At 49.8% G+C, this 13628-nt stretch overlaps 1 protein-coding gene across 1 annotated transcript in view; it reads left to right on the forward strand.

Moving 5' to 3' along the window:
- The window catches only part of LOC115472885 (V-type proton ATPase 21 kDa proteolipid subunit), a 44418-nt gene extending 36831 nt beyond the window's left edge, over positions 1-7587 (forward strand). Inside the window, exons 5-6 of the mRNA XM_030207373.1 lie at positions 6197-6387; positions 7273-7587. Of these exons, the coding sequence (XP_030063233.1) occupies positions 6197-6387; positions 7273-7302 (221 nt within the window). The 3' untranslated portion in view covers positions 7303-7587. The remainder of the gene's footprint in view (positions 1-6196; positions 6388-7272) is intronic.
- Positions 7588-13628: the final 6041 nt, after the last annotated feature.

Consider the following 13628-nt stretch of genomic DNA (forward strand, 5'->3'; position numbering starts at 1 on the left):
CCATGCACACCTTAATTTCGGCTTAATGGGATGTCCCAGAAGCGAGCCTTAAAGTGGCTAGGGCTATGTCCCACCTCTATCCTTTGGCTGTGAATGAACGTGAGGCCTTTCTGTGGCCTACCGTGGATTCTTTAATCACTGCGGTGACTAAGAAAACGGCGTTGCCGGTGGAAGGTGGCACGGCCCTAAAGGACGTCCAAGACAGAAGATTGGAGGCGGCCTTAAGGTCGTCCTTTGAGGCGGCTGCTTTAAGTTTGCAGGCCTCAGTTTGCGGCTCCTATGTGGCCAGGGCGTGCCTGACTATGGTGCAGCGGGCTTCCCCCTCGGATCATTCCTTGAGGGCTGATTGGCCGGCCCTGGAATCGGGCTTAGCCTATTTGGCAGACTTGCTGTATGATGTCTTGAGGGTCTCAGCGAAAGGCATGGCTCAGACAATCTCTGCGCGGCGGTGGCTTTGGCTGAAACATTGGTCTGCGGACCACGCCTCTAATTCCCGCCTGGCTAGGTTGCCTTTTAAAGGCAAGCTGCTCTTTGGGGTCGAGCTGGACAAAATCGTGACCGATCTCGGCACGTCTAAGGGCAAGAAATTACCAGAGGTCAGGGCTCGGGCTAGTACTCGTCCCGGTACCTCCAGAGGACGGTTGCAGGAAGCCCGTCGGTACCGCCCGGGCAAGTCGGGTTCCTCTGCCCCCTCTTCCTTCAAGAGGAATTTCTCCCCCAAGCAGCATTCCTTTCGCAGAGACCGCCGTCCCGGAGGTGCTCCCTCCGGTCCTCCCCCAGGGTCTCGTACCCAATGACGGGGTCTTGGTCCACGCCCCAGTGCAGATTGGAGGACGGCTGTCCTCGTTTCTGGGCGAGTGGACCACAATAACTTCAGACGCGTGGGTGCTGGAAGTCATCAGAGACGGCTACAAACTAGAGTTCTGCCGACCCTTAAAAGACGGGTTTGTACTCTCTCCCTGCAAGTCTCCGGTCAAAGCTGTGGCAGTGCAGCAGACCTTGGACAATCTGATCCGCCTGGGCGCGGTCGTTCCGGTGCCAGAAAGTCAGCTTGGCAAGGGACGTTACTCCATTTACTTTGTGGTACCAAAGAAAGGAGGTTCTGTCCGGCCTATCCTCGACCTCAAAGGGGTCAATCGGGCCTTGAAAGTGCGGCACTTTCGCATGGAGACTCTCCGCTCTGTTATAGCGGCAGTGAAGGCAGGAGAGTTCCTGGCATCCTTGGACATCAAGGAAGCGTACCTGCATATTCCCATCTGGCCTCCTCATCAACGCTTTCTGCGTTTTGCAGTCCTGGGACGACACTTCCAGTTCAGAGCCCTCCCTTTCGGGTTGGCTACTGCTCCGCGGACCTTTTCCAAAGTAATGGTGGTCATCGCGGCCTTCCTACGAAAGGAAGGGGTACAAGTTCATCCTTATCTGGACGACTGGTTGATCCGAGCCCCCTCTTATGCAGAGTGCGGCAAAGCTGTGGACCGGGTAGTTGCTCTTTTGAGCTCCCTGGGATGGATCATCAACTGGGAGAAAAGCCAGCTGCGCCCGACTCAGTCCCTGGAGTACCTGGGAGTTCGATTCGACACCCAAGTGGGCAGAGTGTTCCTGCCAGACAATCGGATTGTCAAACTTCAGGCTCAGGTGGACCAGTTCCTAGTAGCCTCTCCCCTTCGGGCTTGGGACTATGTGCAGCTGTTGGGCTCTATGACATCCACGATGGAAGTTGTGCCCTGGGCCAGGGCTCATATGAGACCACTTCAACACTCTTTGCTGCAGCGCTGGACTCCGATGTCGGAGGATTATGCTGTGCGCCTTCCCTTGGACCCAGCAAGGCGCTGAGCTGGTGGATGCAGACAGACAAGTTGTCTGCGGGAATGCCTCTGGTGACCCCAGAGTGGATTGTCGTCACGACGGACGCCTCGTTGTCGGGCTGGGGAGCCCACTGCTTGGGAAGGACAGCGCAGGGGCTCTGGTCTCCTGCAGAGGCAAAGTGGTCTATCAACCTCCTGGAACTCAGAGCCATTCGGTTGGCGCTTTTGGAGTTCATCCCAGTACTGGTGTTGAAGCCTGTACGGGTCCTGTCGGACAATGCCACGGCTGTGGCCTATGTCAACCGCCAGGGAGGTACCAAGAGCGCCCCTCTAGCCAAGGAGGCTATGAATCTTTGCCAGTGGGCGGAAGCGAACCTGGAGCAGCTTTCAGCGGCCCACATTGCCGGAGTCATGAATGTCAAGGCGGACTTTCTCAGTCGCCATACCTTGGAGCCCGGAGAGTGGCAGCTATCTGCTCAGGCGTTCTTGGACATCACGAAGCGCTGGGGCCAGCCGAGCCTAGATCTGATGGCGTCATCGGCCAATTGCCAAGTGCCGCGCTTTTTCAGCAGAGGACGGGACCCTCGATCCCTGGGAGTAGATGCTCTTCTCCAACAGTGGCCGACACAAGAGCTTCTCTGTGTTCCCGCCCTGGCCCATGTTGGGCAGGGTGCTAGACCGGGTGGCAAAGCATCCCGGCAGGGTAATCCTGGTGGGTCCGGATTGGCCCAGGCGTCCCTGGTATGCGGACTTGATCAGGCTCTCAGTCGACGATCCTCTGCGGCTGCCAGTGGAGCAGGGCCTGTTACATCAGGGTCCCGTGGTGATGGAGGATCCCTCCCCCTTTGGTCTTACGGCCTGGCTATTGAGCGGCAGCGTCTGAGGAAGAAGGGCTTCTCAGACAAGGTCATCGCCACTATGCTGAGAGCGAGGAAGCGCTCTACTTCTACTGCTTACGCCAGGGTTTGGCGTATCTTTGCAGCGTGGTGTGAAGCAGGCTCACTTTCTCCCTTCACTGCTCCAATTTCTTCAGTGTTGGCGTTCCTGCAAGAAGGTCTGGAGAAAGGCCTGTCGCTCAGTTCCCTTAAAGTCCAGGTAGCGGCTCTGGCTTGCTTCAGGGGCCGCCTGAAGGGTGCTTCCCTGGCTTCGCAGCCAGATGTGGTGCGCTTTCTCAAGGGAGTTAATCACCTGCGCCCTCCTCTGCACTCAGTGGTGCCTGCGTGGAATCTCAACCTGGTACTAAGAGCATTGCAGAAGCCGCCTTTTGAACCCTTGTCGAGGGCATCTCTGAAAGACCTGACGTTGAAAGCAGTCTTTTTGGTGGCTATCACTTCAGCCAGAAGAGTTTCCGAGCTCCAGGCGCTCTCATGTCGAGAGCCTTTTCTGCAGTTCACTGAGGCAGGAGTGACTATTCGCACAGTGCCTTCCTTCCTGCCCAAGATTGTTTCTCGCTTCCATGTGAATCAGCAGCTCTGTCTCCCTTCCTTTCGTAGGGAGGACTACCCAGAGGAGTACTCTGCTCTTAAATATCTGGATGTGAGACGAGTCATCATCAGATACTTGGAAGTGACCAATGATTTCCGGAAATCGGATCATCTGTTTGTCCTGTTTGCAGGTCCTCGTAAGGGTCTGCAGGCTGCTAAGCCTACAGTGGCAAGATGGGTCAAGGAAGCCATTGCAGCGGCTTATGTGGCCGCGGGGAAGGTGCCGCCTATCCAGCTGAAGGCTCACTCCACGAGAGCTCAGGCGGCCTCGATGGCAGAGGCCGGATCCGTCTCCTTGGAAGAGATATGCAAGGCGGCAACTTGGGCTTCGGCTCATACATTCTCCAAGCATTACCGTTTGACTGTGGCTGCACGGGCGGAGGCCCGGTTTGGAGCTTCAGTGTTGAGGTCAGGGATTTCAATGTCCCGCCCTGGGTGAGTACTGCTTCGGTACATCCCACCAGTCTATGGATTGATCAGCTTGATGATATGGAAGGTAAAATTATGTATAATCATACCTGATAATTTTCTTTCCATTAATCATAGCTGATCAATCCATAGCCCCTCCCAGATATCTGTACTGTTTTTATTCTGGTTGCATTTCAGGTTCAAGTTTAGTCTTCAGTTACTTCAGAAAGACTTCGTGTTCAAGTTCTTCCTTCACTTGGATTCTTCAAGAGTTAAGACGAGTTTGTGTTACAGTGAGCTGCTGCATTCCTCTCCCCTCCGTTTTACGGGGCTGGATTGAGACTTAAAATTCTGCCGGCACTCCCTCCCGCTTCGTGCGGCTGTAGGGCAGCTTTGTACCCCTCCCGCTTCGGCGGTGTTAGGGTCAGTCAGCTCCTCCCGCGGTTGCGGTTGCAGGATAAGCCAGATCCCCCCGCATCGGCGGGTGTGGTGTCCCTCCCCCGCTCCGCGGGGATGAGCTGGACGGATTCCCCTCCCCCACTTGTGTGGGGATGAGCTGGGTTAATTCCCCTCCCCCGTTTCGGCGGTGGTGAGCTGGGCAGAGTGTCCCTTCGTGGGTGTAATTCTCTAAGTGCTGAGTCCTGCGGATGGAGCTTTGATATCGACATACTGAGGAGTTTCCGGCAGCACATGACCACATATAGGGAGGCAAAAGTTTGCTCTCTATCTCCACCTGCTGGTAGATGGACACAACCCACCAGTCTATGGATTGATCAGCTATGATTAATGGAAAGAAAATTATCAGGTATGATTATACATAATTTTACCTTCAAGCCCATCCATATCTATTGAGCCACAATCAGGGCACAGACCGTAGAAGTCTGCCCAGAACTGTTCTTGTACTAAAAGTTCTGAAGATTCTGGAATCCTAAAGAGTTACAAGATTCCGGAATCCCAATTAGTAGCAACATTCCATGTAGAACTCCAAAGAGTAACATAGTAAAATAAAGTAACATAGAGGGGAATAATCGAACGTTGCCGGCGAAATAGGTCGCCAGCGATCTATTTTGGCGGCGGCGCAACAGCCGGCCGGTACCGTATTTTCAAAAAAGATGGCCGGCCATCTTTTTTTTCGATAATACGGTATGGGCTGGCGAAATGCCTTGGATTTCGCTGGGTTTGAGATCGCCACTCTTGTTTTTCCGCGATAATGGAAAAAACTGCCGGCGATCTCAAACCCGGAGAAATCCAAGGCATTTGGCCATGGGAGGAGTCAGCATTTGTAGTGCAATGGTCCCCCTCACATGCCAGGACACCAACCGGGCACCCTAGGGGGCACTTCAAACATCTTTTATAAACAACCAAATTAGCTTCCAGGTGCATAGCACCCTTCCCTTGTGTGCTGAGTCCCCTAAATCCCCTCCAAAACCCACTGCTCACAAGTGTGCACCATTACCCTAGCCCTAAGGGCTGAAGGGGGGCACCTACATGTAGGTACAGTGGGTTTTGGAGGGTTTGGGAGGGCTCAACATTACCCACCACAAGTGGAACAGGTAGGGGGGATGGGCCTGGCTCTGCCTTTCTGCAGTCCACTGCAACCAACAACAACTGTTCCAGGGACCTGCATACTGCTGTCAGGGTGCTGGGTATGACATTTGAGGCTGGCAAAAAAGGTTTGTATTTTAATAATTTTAGTGCGGGAGGGGGTTGGCGACCACTGGGGGAGTAAGGGGAGGTCATCCCCCATTCTCTCCGGTGGTCATCTGGTCAGTTGGGGCACCTTTTTGAGGCTTGGCCACTAAAATAAAAGGACCAAGTAAACCCGGCGAAGTACTGCTTATTGCCGGGATTTATTTTTCCATTATCCGCGAAAGCCGGCCATCTGGTAGCCACGCCCATGCCTGCCCATGTCCCGCCTTTGCTTCGCCGCCAACACGCCCCTTTGAACTTCCGCCGGCGCGGCGAAGCTATCACAAATGTAGCTTTCGATTATACGCTTTTCGCCGCTTTTGCGAAATCGCCGGCCATATCCCGATTTGTGTCGGGAAATAGCCGGCGATTACTTTCGATTATAAGCAGGATAGTAAATGACGGCAGATAAAGACCTGAACGGTCCATCCAGTCTGCCCAACAAGATAAACTCATTTTACATGGTATGTGATACTTTATACCTGAGTTTGATTTGTCCTTGCCATTCTCAGGGCACAAACTGTAGAGGTTTGCCCAGCACTCTTGTACTAAAAGTTCTGAAGCAATCGTCAAAGCCCCTTTTGTCCCGAAGACTGGAATAGGCTAGCTGGGTGTGACTGCTTTCTGCTATCTGGCTGGCTGACGGTGTTTAAGTTCTTGGCTGTCTTTCTGCTGCAGGAGACAAATTGAACCCAGCTGACTTATTTTTAGGAAATGCTGCTTTCATTGTGATCATGCTTGGGTCTCTTCTCCGACATTCCCTTTTGCGCTTCATCCTCTTGCTGACTGTTTCTCTCTTTGCTTACACAGGGTTCTCGATGTTTGGAGCAGGCCTGACCGTGGGCTTCTCGAACCTCTTCTGTGGCGTGTGCGTGGGCATCGTGGGCAGTGGTGCCGCCCTGGCTGATGCTCAAAACCCCAGTCTCTTTGTGAAGATCCTGATTGTAGAAATCTTTGGAAGTGCCATTGGCTTGTTTGGTGTCATCGTTGCCATCCTTCAGGTTTGTAAAAAAAAAAAAGTGAAATAGACTGAGCAAGAATCTCTGGGCAGCAGATCCCTTTTTATAGTATATAATATAATATTATACCTGTATACATATGTAAGCCGCATTGACCCTACCATGAATGGGAAAGCGTGGGGTACAAATGTAACAAAAATAAAAATAAGATTTTGGATTTGATGGTTTTCTGAAATGGCATTTCTAAACACCATAGGGCTCACATACCCTGTTACAGAAAAAGATTCTGTGTCGTTAGATCTGGAATGGAATGGATCCTCAGGAGCTTAGCTGAAATTGGGTGGCGGAGCCGGTGGGGGGAAGAGGGGTTGGTGGTTGGGAGGCGAGGATAGAGCTGGGCAGACTTATACGGTCTGTGCCAGAGCCAGTGGTGGGAGGTGGGACTAGTGGTTGGGAGGAGGGATAGTGCTGGGCAGACTTATATGGTCTGTGCTAGAGCCGGTGGTGGGAGGCGGGGCTGGTGCTTGGGAGGAGGGGATAGTGCTGGGCAGACTTATACGGTCTGTGCTAGAGCCGGTGGTGGGAGGCGGGGCTGGTGCTTGGGAGGCGGGGATAGTGCTGGGCAGACTTATACGGTCTGTGCCCTGAAAAAGACAGGTACAAATCAAGGTAAGGTACACACATGAGTTTATCTTGTTGGGCAGACTGGATGGACCGTGCAGTCATCTACTATGTTACTATGGCTGTAGGTGAGCCTGAGGAGAGAATCCAAAGCAGGCTCTGAGTTGAGAGATGTTTAAGGGCTTTCTAGCAGAATTCATCTTCTCTCCCAGATGCCGTCCTATAACTTTATGAATAAAGGACTGGACTAATAATATGGTGGCTTTGTTTCCGCTAATGATTTCTTTACTGTACTTTGCTTTTCAGACATCAAAAGTGAAAATGGGAGATTCGTAGCTACTGGATACACATCGTTCCTAGAACAGACGTATTCCCTCCCGTATCGTGGAAATCAGGAGGAGATGACCTGTATTTATTGAGTGTTTTGTTTTCTGATGGGTCCAATGCTGATTTTTAACCCCTCCCTCGCTGCAGAGTAATGTAAAGATGGTGTATATAATTGTATTCATTCTTTGTGAAGGGCAGATGCCTTTATGAAGTTTTTGTGAGAGAGGTGTAAAGAGATATATATTACTTGTGAGTTTTGTTTTCCTGTTTGTCTGTAAAAAAAAAAAAAAAAAAGACATTTTTTGTCCTTTTTGTTTTCCCTCCCCCAAATTTTAAAATGAGAATATGAAAAGGAAATTAGCGTAATGTATTGAAAACCCAATGGTATATGTTCTAAAAAAAGTTATCTTAAATGTAAAGTGAAATAAAAACTTGAATATTGGCCCCTGTAAGCTAATGAAATTGATCTGTGAAAATTGTGCGTGCACCATTCAGAGCGTGGATTTAAGAAAACAATAAAATCATGTCACAGTGCAGTTTAAGGTGGCTGTGTTTAGTGGTTCTTAAGCTGAAATAGCTTTATTCTTTCGTAATACTTCAAGTTGCAGCCCACGCCTAATCAAAAAGGTCAGCCCAGCCCATCTTGAGCTAAACTGTTACCCCACAACAGCCTTGAACCAAAAAAACAACATTATAAATAACACTGCACAAAGAAGTGGATTTATTAAGATTAGAAAATAATGCATTGATTAAACTACTTTTAATCTATTCCGTACATGCAAAAGTGCTTAAATATGAAATAAATACCAAGGCAGAATCATTAAAAGAAAACAAGTTTTGTGACATTTCACTGTCTTGGTGGTGCTGCTTTCAGTTAACACATGTCAGTGGTGTAAGCACACACACTGCCAGACTGTTACAGAGAGTCTCATGCATGCACGCACACACTGCCAAGCTGTCACACAGATTCTCACACAGCCCTTTGACATGGTTGGCACCCGCACAGCAGGGGGGAGGATGTGAACTGGTAGCCTTTCCTTGTGAGGACTGATAAGGAAGGGCAGCCCTTGTGATGGAGGGCAGGGAGAAAGGGGAAGGGCCAGGACAAGGATTGATATGTGAGCTTAGCCAGTGGCGCTGCATGGCCTGTGAGGGGCTGGAGGCAGGGCCTGTGGGATGGGAGAAGGTGACCTAACAAGTGCTTTCACCTCACACAAGCAGCTACAGCAGACTGAGCAGATCAAGGCATTAGCCTAATGGCTGAGGGGCAGGGCCGTGCCAACACGGTAAGCGAGGTAAGCACGGCAGGGGGGGGCGCCCCGCTGCGCCATGCTTACCTCACCCTCCCGCGTCCCAACTGCCCGCCCTCTTCTCCCCGCCAACAAGATCCCTTTGAAATTTACCTCCCTCCGGCAGCGAAGGCGCGCCGCAGTGAAGGAGGCGGCGCTCCCGACATCTCTACTAGTCTTCCCTTCGCTCAGTGTTCCGCCTTCTTCTGACGTCAAGGAAATGACATCAGAAGAAGGTGGGACATTGAGCGAAGGGAAGACTAGTAGAGATGTCGGGAGCGCCGCCTCCTTCACTGACGCTGTGGCGCGCCTTCGCTGCCGGATGGAGGTAAATTTAAAAGGGATCTTGGGGGGGGGGGGGGAGAAGAGGGCGGGCAGTTGGGACATGGGAGCGGGAGGGCAGCGTTCATTTTCAAGGGGGGGAGGAGAGGGGGGCGCGCGCGCCAACTGTTCGTCTGCAGGGAGGGGGGGCGCCAACTGATCTGCAGGGGGCCGCCACAGACCCTTGGCACGGACCTGCTGAAGGGGGCCGATGGGGAAGCAAATGTGTGCCAGATAAGCTCGAAGTGACATTCTTCTCTCTTCTGCACACTAATAATCGAAAGGTAATGTGAGCGCGCAAGCCCATTAGCGCCGTTTTTGCGCACGCTTTTAACAACGTGGGATGATCAACGCGGTTACCGCCATAAACTGCAAGCGCGCCAGGCACTTGCGCACATGACATTAAAATGTATTCAATCTCATGCAAATAAGGTCATTTCGCATTCCTCCTGGATGATCGAAAACTAGCGCCTCATGAACAGAGGTGTTGAACTGCGCTATGCCGACAAACAGCGCCTCAGAATAATGTCAGGTCCTAGCTGGCGTTCTTGTGGCACAGGTCCCATCAGAGCTTAAAAAAAAAAAAAGTTAATTTCCTCTTCCTTCCTTCTCGTGAGCCGGAATTGCAAAGCTGGAAGACAAACCTATGAGCTGCTGCATCCACATTGTCGTTTTTTATTGTTGGTTCATCTGTAACAAGTAGCCAGTGCCTTAAAAGGTGAAGGCCTGTTTTTTTTTTTTTTACTTATAGGACTGTTTTTTTTTTTTAAACTTCCCATATGTAGATATTCAATTGTTATTTAATGATATTTATAACACTGGAACAGCTTAAAACATTCTTATAGCTGCTAAGTAGAGGAGTGTGGTAGCCGTGTTAGTCCACTCTTAAGGTTATCAATAGAAATCAAACAAAATAAAACATGGAAAAGAAAATAAGATGATACCTTTTTTATTGGACATAACTTAATACATTTCTTGATTAGCTTTCGAAGGTTGCCCTTCTTCGTCAGATCCATGTAGAATTTCAAATAGGGAACTGGGACTTGACATACCACCTTTCTGTGGCTTTTGCAACCTACATTCAAAGTGGTTTACATAGTAAATACAGGTACTTCATTGCACCTGGGACAATGGAGGGTTAAGTGACTTGCCCAGAGTCACAAGGAGCTGCAGTGGGAATTGAACTCAGTTCCCCAGGATCAAAGTCCACTGCACTAACCACTAGGCTACTCCTCCATTAGCAACATTCCATGTAGAAGCCTGCCCTTGCAGATCACCAATGCGACCGCGCAGGCTTCTGTTTCTGTGAGTCTGACGTCCTGCACGTATGTGCAGGACATCAGACTCACAGAAACAGAAGCCTGCACGGCCACGTTGCTGATCTGCAAGGGCAGGCTTCTACATGGAATGTTGAAACTATTTGAGATTCTACATGGAATGTTAATGTTGCTATTCCACTATCAACATTCCATGTAGAGGAGTGTGGTAGCCGTGTTAGTCCACTCTTAAGGTTATCAATAGAAATCAAACAAAATAAAACATGGAAAAGAAAATAAGATGATACCTTTTTTATTGGACATAACTTAATACATTTCTTGATTAGCTTTCGAAGGTTGCCCTTCTTCGTCAGATCGGAAATAAGCAAATGTGTTAGCAGATAGTATATATAAGAGAAACATCAAAGCATTACTTTGACAGTCTGACAGAGTGGGAGGAGGGGGGTGGGTAGGAAGTATGCATGGGGACATCAAAGCATATCATTGATATTCTAACAGGATGGGTGTGGATAGGTGAGAGGAGGGTGATCAACAGAGACATACAGCTTTATGGTTTAGCCCATTATAAACCATAAAGCTGTATGTCTCTGTTGATCACCCCACCCCTCACCTATCCACACCCATCCTGTTAGAATATCAATGATATGCTTTGATGTCCCCATGCATACTTCCTACCCACCCCCATCCTCCCACCCTGTCATAGTAATGCTTGAATGTTTTCACTTATATACACTGTCAGCCAGCACATTTGCTTATTTCCGATCTGACGAAGAAGGGCAACCTTCGAAAGCTAATCAAGAAATGTATTAAGTTATGTCCAATAAAAAAGGTATCATCTTATTTTCTTTTCCATGTTTTATTTTGTTTGATTTCTATTGATAACCTTATAGCTGCTAGAAACAGCCATTTTAATCTCTGTATTTCATGCTCATGGCCAAATTGCATTGAGGATATCCCCTTTCTTGATGGGTTCATCTGAAATGTTCTGGAAATCTGCATGGTGTTGGAAATTGAATATGTAAAACTCTCCTTTCATTGGGGCACATCTTCATCTGTTTTGTAGAACCTTAACCTTTTACATACACAAATGGATTATTCTGTTGTTTCAGCATGTTTCATGGACTAGTGGTTTATAAGTCAAAATAATTAAAACATTTTCTGTCAAACAGATCTAGCAAACAAAAACAGCACAAAGGGTCTTTAAAAACAAAAGGGAACACAGTTTTTTCATGTATAAAAATTTGTAATGGTAAACTTTGCTTGAAGGAAAGCAAAGTTTACCATTAAAAATGTTTATACATGAAAAAACTGTGCTCCCTTTTGTTTTTAAAGGCCCTTTGTGCTGTTTTTTTTGCTTGGTTTGTTTTTGTACTTAGTTCCCTCTCTCTGTTACACTGTCAAACAGATCTAACATTTGTTGAAACATAACTGATGGGCTATTAGCCCATAAGGTAGTCCATTGGTTTTCTTCTATTTGTGATGGCTTATACTGTGACAAAACTGGAAATACAGTGAGACAGAATAATAGAATTAAGTAACATAGTAGATGACGGCAGAAAAAGACCTGCACGGTCCATCCAGTCTGCCCAACAAGATAACTCATATTTGCTGCTTTTTGTGTATACCCTACTTTGATTTGTACCTGTGCTCTTCAGGGCACAGACCGTATAAGTCTGCCCAGCACTATCCCCGCCTCACAACCACCTGCCCCTCCTCCCAACCACCGGCTCTGGCACAGACCGTACAAGTCTGTCCAGCACTATCCCCACCTCCCAACCACCTGCCCCTCCTCCCAACCACCGGCTCTGGCACAGACCGTACAAGTCTGTCCAGCACTATCCCCGCCTCCCAACCACCAGTCCTCTCCAGCACTATCCCCGCCTCCCAACCACCAGCTCCTCCTCCCAACCACCAGCTCTGGCACAGACCGTATAAGTCTGCCCAGCACTATCCCCGCCTCCCAACCACCTGCCCCTCCCAACCACCAGCTCTGGCACAGACCGTATAAGTCTGCCCAGCACTATCCCCGCCTCCCAACCACCTGCCCCTCCTCCCAACCACCGGCTCTGGCACAGACCGTACAAGTCTGTCCAGCACTATCCCCACCTCCCAACCACCAGCCCTCTCCAGCACTATCCCCGCCTCCCAACCACCTGCCCCTCCTCCCAACCACCGGCTCTGGCACAGACCGTACAAGTCTGTCCAGCACTATCTCCGCCTCCCAACCACCAGCCCTCTCCAGCACTATCCCCGCCTCCCAACCACCTGCCCCTCCTCCCAACCACCGGCTCTGGCACAGACCGTACAAGTCTGTCCAGCAGTATCCCCGCCTCCCAACCACCAGCTCTCTCCAGCAGTATCCCCGCCTCCCAACCACCAGTCCCGCTTCCCACCACCGGCTCTGGCACAGATCTTAAACTTTTTTTGTAAAGTTTTGATCATCTTTATTAAAAGTTGGTTGATAAGCTTCATACAGAACAAGAAAAAAAGAACATGACACAATAAAAACTTTTACCCAAACAGTTCCCAGCAAAGGCGAACGAGGTACAAACAATATAATGCAAAGCCACCTCGATCAACCGGGAACCAATGTTTTACGGCACCATGTGGTTGAACCTGCTTTACGACAGGACGCACTTTATGACAAAACGACAAGCAGCCCTACGCACCTGTGCTGTTCGTAGCCTAGCGCGTCTGATTAGTGTGCCTGCGTCCCGGCTACTTAGCTTCATTTAAATACGCTGTCTACAGAGGTTAGTGCTGCTGCACCGCTGCATATATCTGCCTACATTAACTTCTGATCATGCCATAGCGCTACACTGTGCTACTACGGCGTTGGAAGAGCAGTATTTCCAGAGCACTATCTAAAATAACGCTGGGGTTTGATCATCTACCCACTGGTCCCTGTGTGCTGAGCTGCACACGATTGGTCAAAACCCACCCCAAAATATGCACAAATGGCACAGAAGTAGCTCAACCCTCCCTCCCGCATCCTGCAACCACCAAAACTTTCCTGCAGCTGGCCTTCAGAGCTAGCCCAGTTTTGTGTGAAATTGCTGAACTGGCAACATCAGCCACTGCTCTTTGTCTGCCTTGCTTCTTCCTGGGTTGCTTGGCTTATGATATGTGGTTAGCAGGCGACTCCACCCCAGATCAGATGGTGATGGGTATATGACACCCAGTGGCGTAGCTCAGGCCCACCAGTAGCAGCACACCTATGATGTGGCCGGCAGAGATTCCCAATCTGAAAACTCCCAACAACTGTCCCTCCTGCATACCTTATAAATAGCAGATCTTCGCCTGCAGGAAGCAGCGACTGATACATACTGCTCACACCGGCCCCAAAGCCTTCCCCTCTGACGTATTCCCGCCTATGAGGAAACAGGAAGCTGCATCAGTGGGAAGGATGTGGGGCCTACATGAGTAGGGTGTATTAGTTGCTCCTCAC

This window comes from Microcaecilia unicolor, chromosome 6 (genome assembly GCF_901765095.1).
Source record: "Microcaecilia unicolor chromosome 6, aMicUni1.1, whole genome shotgun sequence".
Lineage (NCBI taxonomy): Eukaryota > Metazoa > Chordata > Amphibia > Gymnophiona > Siphonopidae > Microcaecilia > Microcaecilia unicolor.